Here is a 16633-nt window from a genome sequence, read left to right as displayed (position 1 = left end):
AGGCTCTTTTCACCTTCATCAGAGTCCAAAGATTAAACTGTAAAACATTCATGGTCATCTGATGCTGCACGTTAAAGTCCAACATATTCATTTGACACCAAACATCAAAAACACATGACATGTCATTATCTTCTATATGGTCACAAAATGGGATCTTACTAGAAAAATGGAGCAAAACTGGAAGAAAACAAAACCTTTTTTCACATTTGATGGAAGGAGAGCTCGATTGCTTAAAGAGAGGCTTTACAAGCAGCTAGATCTGCTGATCTTCAAACCCTATTCGAAGAAAACAAACCCAACCCTAGGTATCTATTTAAATCAGTGGCTAAACTAACCAAAAAATAAAGATTCAAGCCCAGAAGTGTCCAAGCAACACAGCAGTAATGACTTTATGTCTGAAAAAAACAGATTCTAATTATTGGGTTAAAAAAAAAACACCTCAGATAATAATCTATAATGTATTTAAAGAAGGAGATTAAATATTTATGATAAAATCTCCGACTCGCTTTCTCCATCGCTCTGGTCAGTAAACGGATAGACAGAGCATCACTGGATGCCGGAGGAAATAAACAAAAAATAAGAAATAAATTAATGTGGTAAGCTTGTCCATGGCAGAATCGAACCGTGACCCCTGACCTCTATTAGACACACCATCATCTTCAGCTAGACCTGGAGAAACAGATCTCACACACACACACACACACACGTGAAGAGTGTGCAGAGTAAACCGTTACAGATGTTTTTTAAAAACACTACCAGAAGAAAAGAAGGAATAATTTCACAATTGCTGCAACACTAATGCCGGCGATCAAATGTTGAGCGTTAAATCCAAATGTCCGTTCTAATGACGGTTCTGGATCTCAGAATGACCCCATCAGCACCACAGCCGAGATCAGATGATGCTCTACACGCTTCATTATGTATCCTTCTCATCGTGAAAATACTCTAAAGTCCAAAAGAGGTTCTTTCATAACTCTTACAACAGCACATATTTTAAGACACTAAATACATAATAAAATCTCTTACCTTTGTGTTACTCTTTAACCTTTTTATAGCTGAAAAATTGTCAGAAAACAATAAAAAAGCAGCAAATACAAAACTAAAATTCAAATGACCATAAAACTGCAGTCATGGAGGTTTTGGTTGATGTTGAATAATCGGTTTAATATGATAATCTAAAGGTATTACAGGACAGAATGTAAACAAACACTTCAGGTTATTATATTCACATTTAAACTAAATGGAAAGCTCATGAAACTTTGAGTTCTATTACTTACCCACTTTAGACAAAACAGGAGCTTCGCATGATGTTGAAAAAAAAAAAAAAAAACAGAAAAGGAGACTTTGGTTTTGGGTTTTTATTTAATTGTTAAACCAAAAAGTCACACAAGAAAAATTGAATGAAATAAATAAATGGACATTGAGAAAAACAGTAAAGCATGGGTGAATATGCTGTAAAGAGTCACTCCTCAGACAGGTCACGTTTGTTTAAGATAAATATTTATAAAAATACACTGCATTAAAATCAGCAGGTACAGAAACGCAGATATAACTGGTGCTACTCTGCGCTTCTGTAGATTGCCACAGATGTTATATAAATCATTATTATGAATATTATATTTGTTACAGATACACATCACTGAATGCAACATGTTTGACATCTGATACCATTACATTGAAAAACATGAACAGCATTTCTTAAATATTATCAGGTGTTTCTTAGGTCACTGAAAGCATGAATTCAAATGTAAAAAAAAAAAAGTCAAAATAAATATTTCATATTTGATATTCAGAGACTCAAAACAAAAACTTCCAACATATATTAAAAACTCAATGTATGCCCTCATTGTATAACTGATCAATTTCTAAGGCAAACGCCAAACAATAAACGCAACAAAACCAAGCCAGAAGAATCTTTAAATTTGCAAAACACAACGGTAGCAAAAGTGTCTGAGCTTCTCTCTCGGCACAACTGAAGCTGAAACCAGTCTGGACTCGGTTCTGTTCATCATCATCATCTGTGACTGTACGCATGCTAGCTCACACAGAAAAAGCTCTTTTTGATTGTTCTTTAGTTCCTGAAGTCACAAAATAGTGATTTTTAAACTTGTGCACCTAGTATCTGATGTCATCCTGCCTTTCAAACACAAGAACGCTTTACATGAGGATTCATGTCATGGACATTCAGAGGACTGAACACTAGTTTACTGAAGACTCCTAACTTCCAGCAGAAACACCAGATCAGCGATCAAAGGGAAACACAGCGCCTCTCGCCAACAAACCGGAAAGCCCTGGTAAAGCTGAACGTGGGTGTGTGTGGAGTGTGTCTACATGCAGTCAGCGACGTTACTGGAGCCCTGGCCGACGTCCCGAATCTGACTGATGTGAGTGGAACACACTGCGACCCCGGCTCCGGCCCGACAGTGAGACACCGAGCCAACCAGCTCCCACCTGGAGGCGCGCACACACACACACACACACACACACACACACACACACAGCAGCTGAGTCCCCCTGATTCAGGAAATCGCAGCCCGCCCCAGCTCGATCCCTCACCTGTTCATGCGCGGCTCGAAGGCCTCCACTGTGTTCAGGTAGATGTTTCCGTTGTGGCCCCCGACGGCGAAGACACGCCCCATCACCGTGGCGACGCCGACTCCGCCCCTCGGTGTGGTGAGCTCTGCCACATACTCCCAGCGGCTCGTCCTGGGGTCGAAGCGCTCGACGGAGCTCAGCGGGGAGTTATCGTCAAAACCCCCTTCACACACACACACACACACACGCACACACACACACACACACACACACACACACACACCCCAGCGCAGCTCGGGTCACATGAGATTGAACGTTCAGAAGATTAAATACACATTCTGATCTTTACCGACAACGTAGAGGCATCCGTTGAGTTCGCTGACTCCGTTCCCAGCTCGCCGCTGCCCCATTTCCCGCACATCGGTCCACTTGTTCAGATGAGGGTCAAAGCGCTCCACGCTGGACAGCGACGCCACGCCATCATTTCCCCCGACCGCGTACACAAAACCCTGACCAACACAGCACATCAACAAATCACATCTCAAACCTGCAACACTCATAGAGAAGGAAAAAAAACAATGTTGTTTGAAGAAAATTCTATTATTGTTATTGGGTCATTCCAGATTTTTTTAATATGGTGATCAGAAGTTATTTCAAGCACTCGCTGGTGTCTGAAAGTGAGTTTAGAGCTGAAAATTGTTTAAAATTACTTGAATGTGCAAGTTAGCGGGTACATGGGAAATGAGCAACGATGCATCTCTGTTTGTAAGCACTCCTCAAGCCCCAGTTGGCCCGCTTTGGACCAAGGGATTCAGCGGGCCTAAAAGCACTGGCCGTTGGCCCAGAGAACGCCAGACGAGCCACAAAAGTAAGAGTGGAAACACGTATAGCCCTGACGCGACTACAATCCAGCTCGCATTCGGCCGACGGTGGAAACACGGCTATTTTAACTTGTTTTGTCGTGGCTTTCGTACCCCGAGCGCCTCAGAACCAACGCCTCCTCTGGGCGTGTTCATGGGGGCGACGGAGCTCCAGCGGTCCGACTCGATGTCATAGCGCTCCACATCACTGAAGCAGGAGTTATCATCCAGACCCCCGATGGCGTAGATGGGACCGCCGAGAGCAGCTAGCGCAATCCCCCTCCTAATCAGAGAACACAGCATTACCCCTTCATTACCCTTCGTCAACTGATCCAATACTTCAATATCAGCATTTTGCTGGACGGTTGGATAAAGCATATTTACAGATTAACGTCATGAGAATACAATTATAACTATAAAAATTAATTAAATATAAAAATGAATTAAAATTATACATTAAGAACAGTATTCGAGCAGAACATCTTGTTGGTTTCTCATACCGTTTTGTGTTCATGGACGCTTTCATCATCCACTTGTTGGTGAGTGGATCAAACATCTCCATGTTCCCGAGGTGCTCATTGCCATCATGGCCACCAACAGCATAAACTCTCCCTGTAAATTGATGAAGGTGCAGATGTTCAGATCCATTATCCACCATCTCGAGCGGGACTATGACGCTGTTTTCTTCTATATCTGCTGTACAGCCGAAACAAACTTTGTTGCACTGTTTTCCTGTCATCACTGTCAAGCTGCTTTGAAACAATCTGTACTGTAAAAAGCACTTTATAAATAGTGAACTTGACATGTACAGTAGTCTAAAGCATAAGATATAGTCGCACAGGCCCTAGTTCATATAGCCTCTCTCTAGTTAAAATACTTCTACGCTGATGTTTAAACCTACAAATCTAAAGTCCACCTGAAAAAGGACAGAAGTGAAAGTATCTCTTAACAACAAATAAAATATTTTCATCTTTGAATAATTCTTTTACAAACTGTTTTTCAATATAAATCCCCATTTTGATTTGTTTTTCATATCTCCATCTCACCTCCCACTGAAATCACTCCCACGTGTCTCCGTCTGCTGTTCATTTCAGGGCCGAAGAACCAGGTGTTTTTACTGATGGAGTAACACTCGATACTGCGGAACGGGTCACCGGATCCCCCCCGTCCCCCAACACAGAACAACACACCTATCAAAGGTACAGCAGGATCCCAGAGGGTTGAATGACAAATGAAAGAAAAGACTACAATACAAAAGTGTGAAAAAGCAGGGCCGCGTGTCCCGACCTGCGGTGTGTTTGCGGGGTGTCGTACGGATCGAATACTCAAAGTCAGGAACGCTCTTGTTACTGAGGTGCAAATGATAGTTGCGAGCCTCATCCAAAAGATCTCTGCAGTTCAGATTGGCCTTGATCATCTCCTCTTTGGCGACAGTGGATGTGAGAAAATCCACCGGCAGCAGAGGAAGACGCACCTGAGTGAGAAAAGCACATCATAATAGGGTGCTTCAGTTCAGAAAATATAAACACAGTTTCTGAATCTGTACATGATTACACAGGGAAACACTTCAACATTTGACCATGTTTCCACAGGTCCTTCTGTTGGACTTCACAGGGCTCTAGACTGCAATCAAATGTGATCATTTGAGAAGGTGGGGGGGGGGGGGTCGCATTTATACAGACGCATGGTCATGTCTGGCTACCCGCGCTTTCATTTACGGCCATCCGCAACCGTGAGTGACGCATGAGCAGCGAGAATTTTTTTTCTGCCATGATTTTAACCAATAAGTGCATTCACACTAAGAGCAGGAGCAGCGCATGTGCATCAAGCAGGAGCCGAAACAAGAGCAGGAGCAGAAGCAGGAGCAGCAACAGAAGCAGGAGCAGGAACAGAAGCAGGAGCAGAAGCAGCAACAGAAGCAGGAGCAGGAGCCGAAACAAGAGCAGGAACAGAAGCAGGAGCAGCAACAGGAGCAGGAGCAGGAGCAGGAGCAGAAGCAGGAGCAGGAGCAGCAACAGGAGCAGGAGCAGGAACAGAAGCAGGAGCAGAAGCAGCAACAGAAGCAGGAGCAGGAGCCGAAACAAGAGCAGGAACAGAAGCAGGAGCAGCAACAGGAGCAGGAGCAGGAGCCTACAGGGAGTGTGTGAGCAGCAGTGAAGGAGGGGTTTTTGCTGCGCTGCTCCTGCAGACTATTGATGAACAAAATATGATTTCACAAAAAGTCATCAAAATGCACAGAATAAGCATGTCTAGTGTGTTTTAACAAGAACTGCTTCAGAAAAGAAATTGAAGAATCAAATATATTTATAAAAGATTTACCCAATTAAACTAGTTTAATTATTCAGTTTGGGTGAAAGTATGGTGTATTAAAAAAAAAAATCTACAGACAGAAAATATATAATAACACAGGAAGCCTATATAGGCTCTAGCTCAACCCAAACCAAACCCATGTCATGAAACAATCAGAGATTTTTTCTTGGTTGTGTTTGTTGTTTACCAATTACATGTGATTGTACACACTTAATATTAATAAACTTGAGATTATCAAGTTTATAAGTGAATAACTCACTCTAATAGATAACTCACAACGATAATAGATATAGTTGTGTTTGTAAAGAAATGTTCACTTATGCATCTTTAAGCTTCTGCTGCTGAACAGTGTGAATCTTCTCACATCTGCAGGGATGATGTAGTTACGCTTACGTGAAGCTCTACCTTTTGGCGTGAAATGGGGCGTTTTAGGGACTTGTCTAATATCAAGGCTCGAAATTGCGACCATTTTGGTCGCATATGCTCCTGAATTTTAACCTGTGCGACCTAAAAATATATTTGGGAGCATTAGTGCGAGTGCAAATAATGGTTGTGGTGCGACCTGTTTTCATTTCTCTACAAAAAGTTCGCAAATTACTGTGTACCACACCGTGTCCTAACTACACGCGACGCGATAAAATTCTAGCGACAGCAAGTGTCTGTCCACACTAGACGTGACGCGACTGAGAGACGCACACATTCAGAACAGCGTGTGAGCGGAGTCTCTCTGTGAAAGCGCACTGTTGGCCCGCACTCGCATTGAATATGGGTAAGGACATAATCAAATAAAGAAATAACATTATTAAAAATCAAACCATTAACAAAATATACTCATTGATTAATTTTGTTATGAAGTACAGTTGTATGTTTGCATAGAATTCATTTTGAACGCTATATTACATGCTTTCAAAATCTGAGGTAAATTATCCGTTATCGCTTGTGACACAGTGACCTTTTTTTAACTAAAAATAAATAAGGTATACTCATAACCAGTGTAATTTCTTCATTCTGTCAGCCGCGGCGTCGCAGAAATAGGAACCGTTTCTAAATTAGAAACTTCGCGTGTTGCCGTCGCGTCTAGTTAGGACAAAAAATCTCTGATTAACATGGAAAAGATACCTTTTATCGCGTGTCATTAGGACACAGTGTTATGCTGATACGCGGTGGCCAGACCATCATTTTATCCAACGTTACATGACCAATCAAACTTCATCCATACGTTCTTAACTTTAAAGCAGATTTTAAATTGGTTAATATAGGCTGTCAATCACTCCCTTTCGCGGCGCTCACGTGTGCCAATATAATCGGGGTCATAGCAGATAGATACTATTGCAAGAACACCGCAGTTAAAGTGTCGTCAGCTCAGTACATCTCTTTCATTATCGATGGAGACAGCCCACGAACATCCCGGACACGTTGAGGTGGAACATGCCAATTTTTTTTATTTATATTTTTTTCTTAATACATAGCTTCTTTAGTATTATATAGCAATATATGAGTAATATACTTTGGTTGTTTCATTAATGGATGAATCAGCGTTTTTTTAAACAAATCTCTTGAATGAATGATTCAATAACAAATACATTTAAGTCACTTGTCGCCACCTAGTGGAGTAACAATGTGATCGATACAATTGTTATTTGAAGCTCCATGTTACTTTCAAAAGGTGCTTGTCTCTATTTTCATCGCTTCTGTAGGACGTCAGTGTTTATATCCAAACCATAATCTTTAATTCTAGTTCCGATTCAAGTTCTTCTGTGATGAGAATATTTGTAACACAGAAATAACAATACTGCGTAGTTGTTGTATATACTCTTTGGGTCAGCAGGAGCACCATAATGTTCCACTGTGATTTATAATAGACATGTTTAATAGACAAAAAGTTGTAATTTAGGAATGAAAATCAGACATTAGATCTTCATTACATCCTAACACAGTAGAAGATCTAATTCAAATCAGCGTTGAGGGTCCTCCTTTGGAGGCGTTCGATGCCTCAGTGAAGAGATGGATGGAGGAGGGACAGAGAGCCTGGAGACCAAATTTTAAATCCTGGCCACAGGATGTGTAAAGCCCTGAAAAAATTTTGTTGGTGTTGATATAGGTGTTGTTTTTAATTGAAAGAAATCTGTTTATATATAATTTGTAATTGTGGTGCTCCTTAATTTTTGGTGGGTGCTCCTTAATTTTTGCTGGTGCTCCTAACTTTTTGAAGTTGGTAGCACCAGTGCTACCAAGTAAAAAAGTTAATTTCGAGCCCTGAATATAATAGACTTGTACAATGTGTGTTGGTATCTGCATGGTAGTGGGATCTGGCAGGATATTACAGCAGGTCAAGAGCCTGTAAAACATGAGGGGCTCACCCGAGACATGATCTGATCCAGCCAGACGTCATGGTGCTTCAGATTAGCTTTCAGCCACTTGACTGCAGCGTCGTACACTTGAGTCTCGGACTGGATGTTGAGGTCGCTGGAGGCCAGCAGTGTCTTCAGGTGCTGTGGTGAAACGCAGATGAAATCCTCGCACTCCACCACTTCGCTAAAATGCTCACACGCGTAGCGGTCGGCCATGTCCATCAGGTCCACCCTGTTGTGACTCTCTGCAAACGTGCGGACGGCCAGGCAGTTGGAGGGGTGGAAGTGCGCCTTCATGTACTCGCAGCAAGCGCGTGCGATCAGCTCCACCTGCAGGATACAGGCGGCGTAAAGCAGCGGCTGAACGTTATCCACCGTCAGCGTCAGCCGTGACGAGTACGCGAATCCCACCAGGTCCTGGATGGCGTCAGCGTCGAAATCCCGGATCTCAATCAGGTCCTGTTTGGCCTCGGCCATGTCTGAGAGGAACATGGCACGGAAGTATGGAACAACGCAGGCCAGAACTAGTTTGTGACATGGTATGAGTCTGTTTCCAACCTTCAGGGAAAAAGAAACAGAGACATTCAGGATGAGATGATTGTGACACGGACCTCACGCTGTTCCGTACCTTCAGAGTGACGTCACACAGTTCTCCGTTCTCATAAAACTGTCGGAGCGAGTTGTGGAAGTCCTTCCAGGCCTCTTGGGCTTCAAACACGAACGACCCGTCCACCTCACCCTCGCTGTTCGACGAGCGTTTCTGCTGCTTCCCATGTTCAGACAGCATGTCTCGCTCACAAACGCCAACACCTGCGCACACACACACACACACACGCGGTTACGGTCTGTGGATGGACACACTTCGGTTTAAGAAGGGCAGACAGAATCTCCTGCGAGCACAAAATACACGGACATCCAACACAAGGCGCTGACTCTTGCGTACAGATCGATCACTGGCTCAGCTCCCCCTAACGAGTCTGCATCCCTAGCAGAAGACCACGATCGATCGATGAGCGACGGCTCGTGGTGACATCACAAAGAGCCACAAAATCACTCTCCAGAACATTCTCATTCATGGCTGCATGCTGGAGGAGTGATCTGCCCATCATCATCATCATCCGAAATGCAGAATCCCTGACAGCACTTAAAACTAGGGTTGGGTAGCCTATCGGTCGGGATTTATCCGACACCAGTACCTACTCGGTATTTTTTAAACGGTTCCGGTGCCTAAACGGTTCTTGAAACGGTACTTAAGAAAACGAAACCACACACACTGTCAAAAAATAAATAAATACCCCTTTATTTACAGGGCCAAACTGGACACAATATTAACTTACAATATAAATATCCAAGTAACATACGGTAATAATAAATAAACCAATATAAAATAAAAGTTCATATTTACATAAAATCAAATAAAACAATATTATATCAAACAATATAATTATACTGGAGATTAATAGAGATTACTACCAGGGTAATCTAATATCATCATGGCTACAGGTTCCCATGTTTTGTCTGCTTTAACTAGTCATGCAAGTTCTTGTCATTTACTAGTTAAGCTCTTAGCCAGTTTGATATTTCGTTCCCACTTCGTCTTAAACCCAACTGAACACTCATCTCTACCGTGAGCACTTTAAAAAAATAAAATCCTTACTTGCCTGGATTATACTACTCTGAGCAATGTCTGAACTTTGTATATTGAGCACTTCTTGTGTTGTTTTCGCCTCTCCACAATGACTTGTTTGATTTAGTCTTCAGATGTAAGTCGCTTTGGACAAAAGCGTCTGCTAAATGACTAAATGTAAATGAAACAGAAGTGAATCCAAACTAACTTTAGCTGGAAAAGAACTTTATTTTAGAGCTACTGTAAAGCCAAAACAGTCTCTGTTACACTAGCCACCTTAGCAACAGTCCAATTACATTGCATCCTATGCAGTTTGGTTTTAGATCGAATCATTCATTTCAACGGGAACTGCTTTTTTTGTGGAGAATGTGAAATCAAAGTTAGACAAAGGAGGAGTTGTTGGGACTATATTCCTAGACCTAAAAAAAGCATATGACACTGTGGATCAAGGTGTCCTATTAAAAAAAAACTGTCAATGTTTAATGTCTCTCCTAATGTAATAAAATGGATGCAGTCTTATCTGGAACACAGAGAGCAAAGGGTTAGGATAAACGATGAGGTATCGGTGTGCCTCAGGGATCAATCTTGGGGCCGTTGTTGTTTAGCCTGTACATAAATGATCTCCCAACTGTATGCACCGAGTCTGAGATTCAAATGTATGCAGACGACACTGTCATTTATGTACATGCGACGGACAAGCAGCTTATAAGCCCACGGCAGTGATGGACGGTGTTATGCAATGGCTTAGTGATTCCTGTCTTTATTTAAATATAAAGAAAACCGCATGCATGTTCTTCACAAAGAGGTCAACAGATAATATTTATATTGCAGGGGAACAACGGTCAATGGTATCTGATTTCAAATATTTAGGTATAATAATTGATTCTAATTTAACATTTAAAAAACAAATTAAAAAAAGTTATAAATATAGTAAAATTTAACATGTCAAATTTCCGTCATATAAGAAATTGTCTGACTACAAAGGCAGCGACAATATATTTGAAAGATATGATCATGCCATGGCTTAGCTCCCCCACCACTAAAACAAAAAACTACTGTTATTAGACATACAAGGTCTGTAACAAGAGGGGATTGTGTAATACAAATGAGAAGAACTGCCTTTGATCAGTCAGCTTTTTCTGTGAGAGCAGCTCACACTTGGAACAGTTTACCTACGTCTATTAAAGACATCGTTTCATATGGGCTATTTAAGATTAAATTAAAATCATGGTTAAAAGACAATCAAGTGTGTACCCATATTCTGCAGCTTTTTAAAACATGTTTTGATCTGTTCTTGTTGAATGTATTTTATGAGCTTTTATGTCATTTGTTTTAATGTACAAGTATTGTCGATTGTCTGAATGTATTTTATCGGTTATTACATCTGCCCAGTGACTACAGTTGAAAATTAGCCAAGATGGCTAAACTGGCACATTTACGCAAGCGTTTATTAATGTGCACGGTCCCTGTAACTTTAAACTGATTAAAAAAAAAATACTGTAATCTCCTGTTATCTCTGTAAAGCAGCTTTGGAACAATCTACATTGTTAACAGCACTATATAAATAAAGATGGCTTGGCACTCCGACACACACACACACACACACACACACACACACACACACACACACACACTCACTCTCTCACTCACAAACAAATGCAGGGACAATTCTTCGTTCAAGATTCACAGTGCAGTGATTTGTTTAAACTGAGAAATAGATTCTTCTATCAGATCATAACCTTATCAATCATAAACATGTTCAGATGACCATCACTGACGACGGTCAGAAACATTTAAGTAGGTTACAATAAATATTTGATGCCGTCTATTGTTACATGCGGTCATTTGAAAGCTGGGATCTGATCAGATATAACATAAATTACACTTTATCCCATCAAGGAATAAGACTACACAAATACATCGATGTATAAATATTTGAAATGAACGAGATTATCATCGTCAAAGACATGAATGTTATCAATGAATAAGCCATTTTATGTAGTTTTTATTGTATGAGCAATCAATTCACTGTTGTTGGTCAATTTTCGTGAATATTCCGTATAGAGACATTCATTTTAACAAGTTTTTGTTTATGTAGTAAAACAAAACACGACAGCACGAGCTAAATGTCAACACAACAATCAATACGGATTAAATACAGGAACTGACAGAGATTAGCCTTTCTGACGATTCGACGTTAAAGAAACCTTAAATTGAATTAGATGTGTGAATTGTAATGTTTTTGTCGAAGTTTTACCACATTTTTAGCAGCAGCTACAGAAGTCTCGATGAACCACCACGGCGGAACTTCCGCGTTCTGAAAGCGCTATGAACTCTGGGAACTGGAGTCCAAAGGAAACGGCAATCAAAATCAGTCCGTTTGAGAACCTCTGACCAGAGCCAGGGGCCACTCGAGCCCTTTGGTTGCCCTCGGCGAGATTGATTTGTACCGCCTGCTCCTCCCTAATCACTCCAAAACTTCAACAAGTTGAAGGATCATAAATACAAATGCTACTAATAACGTTCAACGATATTTCTTTCATCAGTTGCATTGTGCAAATAAATTCTATCTGACCATGTAATTTGTAGTAGATAAATCACAATTAGGGCCTACTACCACCACTACTATAATTAATCTATTTGGCTACTACAAGGCTAAAGGCCATTGCACACTGAGTACGAAATTTTCGTATGCGTATTTTCGTGTCAGCCTAAAAATTCGTCACACATAGAAACCTTGCACACCGAGTCCGTTGCGTATTTATTAAACCTTTGCGGGGAAAAACGCAAAAATACCAAATGGATTCGTCAAGCAGTGAGGATGATTTTTGCCCGCTCTCTTATTGAAAAGAGAAGAAAGAGAAAATATTACGTCCATCCAATCCTGAAATTGCGCCGAGAGGAAGGAGAGTTCCTTATCAAGGAGTTGCGAATTTATCCTGAGCGATTCAAAATTTACCTCAGAATGTCAGTGGGACAGTTTGATGCTTTGCTAGCGATTCTGGAGCCACATATTAAAAACAAGACCACCAATTAACGTGAACCAATCGATTCTGAACGGAGACTGGCAGTGTGTCCAACGCGTTCTCATCCCAAAGCGCCATATAGGACGCTTTTGCAAAAGCGTAAATATCCAACGCAGATGGCACCCTTTAACGTGAAATGGGACGCAGATATATTTGGGCAGAAGGCGCCCCCTAGTGGTCTAACCCTTACCCTACACCTTACCTAAATTTAACCATAACCGAAGCGTCTCATTAGACGTTAAAGGGTGCCATCTGCGTTGGATATTTACGCTTTTGCAAATATGGCGCTTTGTCTGGTATGGACACACACACACACACACACACACACACACACACCCGTGCGCGGCCCGGTGGAAGCGCTGGGCAGACAGAACAGCTGGCTGTTATTGTTTATATATTGTGTATATACTGTGCCCAACTAATACATTAGTTATCGAATAGTCTGCTCAATCACACCTTATTCGGTCCTAAATTTCAATCTGATTGAAAGGGGAGGTTTATTGATTTCATAATCCAAGAAGAGAACATAAACACTTAATCGAATTGAAAACAGAAACTGCCCAGCAAGCAATAGCCCTCATTTCACCGTCTAGGTTAAATATAGACCCGATATAGTCCGGCTATGTGTAACCCACTTCTAGCCAAAATAACATTGAATTATGGCTAAATGTAATTTTTTCCAAAATAACTTGCAAAATGTATTTATTCCATCATGTAAGCAAAGTCAACTGTGTTTACAAGGTGTTTGGTTTGATTTCTTTGATATTTTCTATGTGTAGTCTGTGTGTAGACGCGATCTAGCTCGTAGTCTGCCCGGCTATTTATAGCCCATTTCTAGTCGAAACTGATTAATTGTCGTTTTAATGAATTGTTGGGCAGGCAACGCATGAGATGGTTGATATCCCATCATGTTCGCATTAGTAAACATCTACAAGGTGCCAGTGTCATATCATTACATGGTCGACCTAGTCACTATCCTCTGAATTGGATGGGCTGTACAGTCTGCTTTTAGCCCACCGGCGAAATCGAGGCAATCAGTGGTCTACGTTTAACGGCTTGGCTATAGCCCTGATTTAGACCAGCGATTAGTATAGACAAAATAAAATCTTACAATTGTTTACTTGTTTTTCACCCACGCAGCTTCATGTTTGCTGTCACAGTCACACATTAATAAAAAATCTACGGTTTTATTTGACTGTCTTTCATTTTAACTTATAAATAAAAATGCAATTACATTTCTCAACCGCTAGATGGCAACAGCCCTACTGAGACATGACTGCTGACAACGCGAGACTTGATAGCACAGATCACTGGTCACGCGATCGACCATTTTCAAATATTTTAAACGATGCATTCATTGCATGCATTCAGCTGACGGTCGACGACAACAGGTAAAATACATTCCCACTTTTGTCTTGTAAGCATCTGTGTTGACGTGTTAATTTTTTAGATATATTATTTGTTGTCATGTTGTTGGAATCGTGACATTTTAGCGGGTAACAGTTTATCATGGTATTTGCACGTGTAACTTAGGCCTAACGTTACTGAATCCAAAGCTGTAAACATAAGACACATGCAACCTATCATAAAGTGTTATGAAAACCACAATTATATTTGACTCTTTTCTTTAGATCATTGTGATATGAAAATAGCATTTCCTCACTAAATCTCTGATCTTTGACAAAGTCCATCATTGTAAAATTGAATTTGTCTGAACATTGGCTTGTTAGAATAGAGAGCATAAGCTAATAGAGTAGAATAATGTTTGTTATTGTACAAGCACAATAAGATGAGGTTTCATTCAAAATGCCCTCATTAATTCAAGTTTGAAACTTTCAAAATAATATTATAATATAGCATAAAAATACAAATGATTGGCTATATAAAATAAGCAAATCTAAAAAGTATCCAGCAGTATATCAATAATGAAATAACTCAGATGTGCATTAAAACCTAAACAGAACACACACACAAAAAAAAACAACAACAAAAAAAAAAAAAAACGTACAGGTACTTTCAACAATGCTTTTCTTGTGCTAATTATTTTATTCTTATTTGGCAGATGCTGTGATGACCAACTTCCCAGCAGCAACAGAGTTTTCTATTTTATTATCTTAAGTTGTTCATGTTAAAATAATTTTATATTTTTAATTTTAATATTTGGTTTGGTAATTTTTATGTCTTGAAGTTACGTAATGTTGTTCTTTTGCTAAATAAAGCCTTTTATATATGTATATTTTTTTGGATGGCTTGTCATTTATGAGAATATTTGAGTGAAAAGAATCTTTTAGCCATTTTGTTGTCTATTGCATGTATATGTAGTCGTTTAATAGTTGTCTAATTGATGACTAGTCTGTTCTTGGGCTACATTTAGACGTCTATTAGATTTTCACTGACAGCCCAAATTTAGCCTTGTTTTAGCCTAGACCCATATGCACTGTCTATTAGACGTATAAATGTAGTCGTTCAATAGCCGTCTAATTGTTGACTATAGTCTATTCTTGGGCTATGGTTAGACGTCTATTCTTGGGCTATGGTTAGACGTCTATTAGATTTTCACTGACAGCCCAAATTTTGCCTTGATTTAGCCTAGACGTCTGGGCTATGTTTTGACGGCTATTAGACGTCTTTTAGACTCAAAATTGCTTGCTGGGTAACTAAGTGATTCCTAGCAAGATCACTTTCGTTACCTCAGTAGGCTATTTAGAAATTCCTGCATAGTACCCTGGGTGGAGACCATTCATTTTGTGCAAAAATATTTCATTTGCCGCTCACACATTAACTTTGTGCTCAATAACTGTTATAAATATGAGGGGGGTCCTTGGAATTTTTTTTCCCCTGAAAGGGGTCCTTGGCACCAAAATGTTTGAGAACCCCTGGTCTATTGCATGTATATGTAGTCGTTTAATAGTTGTCTAATTGATGACTAGTCTATTCTTGGGCTACATTTAGACGTCTATTAGATTTTCACTGACAGCCCAAATTTAGCCTTGTTTTAGCCTAGACCCATATGCACTGTCTATTAGACGTATAAATCTAGTCGTTCAATAGCCGTCTAATTGTTGACTATAGTCTATTCTTGGGCTATGGTTAGACGTCTATTCTTGGGCTATGTTTAGACGTCTATTAGATTTTCACTGACAGCCCAAATTTTGCCTTGATTTAGCCTAGACGTCTGGGCTATGTTTTGACGGCTATTAGACGTCTTTTAGACGCAAAATTGCTTGCTGGGTGAGAGCACCAGGGTTGCCAACTCTCACGCATCTGGCGTGACACTCACGCATTCAGCCTCAATCTCACGGTCTCACGCTCAACATAGAAATCTCACGCTAAATTAAACATTCTTCTGGGCTGTATTTTTTTTTTTATTACTATAAGCAAGTTCAGGCTCTTAACTACTGATTGGACGCAGAGAAAAATCGCGGAAAAAGATGACACTGACACCGACAGACTACAGAGAAGTTTACTCCTGATATGGAGCGTTTTGGCGCTTTTAAATGTGACGGAACGCAGTAGCGCGTCAGTTCAAACGGCACGTGATACAGTTGCCTAGGCTACAACACCCACAGGGCACGAGCAAAATACTGTATCTGGTAATCTCCCGCTTTATATTAACAAACTGTCAACACGGGCTTTTGCGATGCACAGAGAGACGCTGCGCTGCCTATGACCTTGAACGTGAGTTGAGAGCGTACATTTGCACTACGTGCCTGTCTTTTTAGCAAAAAATATATTTTTCACTAAATATCTACAGTGGCGTAGGGCGAGGGCGTGAAGTGCTGATAGCAAACTTTGACGCGTTCGACCCGAGTTCGAATCCGGCTTTTGCCTTTTACTCTCTCTTCTCATCTGGTGTTTTCAAGGCTCAAGGGTTTATTTCTTACAAGTGAAGAAATTAGGACAAAACTATTGTAATTTTCCTAT

General features: G+C 40.5%; 1 protein-coding gene across 2 annotated transcripts; it reads right to left on the bottom strand.

Annotated features, from left to right (window-relative positions):
• Positions 1-1329: 1329 nt before the first annotated feature.
• Positions 1330-12086, bottom strand: klhl8 (kelch-like family member 8). Of its 2 annotated transcripts, none has more exons than XM_089123578.1 (10): positions 11941-12086; positions 8685-8866; positions 8066-8614; positions 4683-4869; positions 4442-4585; positions 3896-4091; positions 3510-3678; positions 2885-3044; positions 2557-2758; positions 1330-2451 (listed from the first exon to the last, which is right to left on the bottom strand). In XM_089123578.1, exons 2-10 carry the CDS (start codon positions 8841-8843, stop codon positions 2328-2330), a joined length of 1890 nt encoding a protein of 629 aa, XP_088979704.1. In that variant the 5' UTR covers positions 8844-8866; positions 11941-12086; the 3' UTR covers positions 1330-2327. The 2 variants fall into 2 exon arrangements, with proteins under 2 accessions (XP_088979704.1, XP_039533122.2); XM_039677188.2 differs by having other exon boundaries at positions 1331-2451; positions 3896-4007.
• Positions 12087-16633: the final 4547 nt, after the last annotated feature.

The sequence above is a fragment of the Pimephales promelas genome, chromosome 19, assembly GCF_988280905.1.
Source record: "Pimephales promelas chromosome 19, fPimPro1.hap1.1, whole genome shotgun sequence".
In the NCBI taxonomy this organism is placed as follows: Eukaryota; Metazoa; Chordata; class Actinopteri; order Cypriniformes; family Leuciscidae; genus Pimephales; species Pimephales promelas.
The sequence above is the reverse complement of the archived record's forward strand: the minus strand, read 5'-3'. Positions and strand labels throughout refer to the sequence as shown.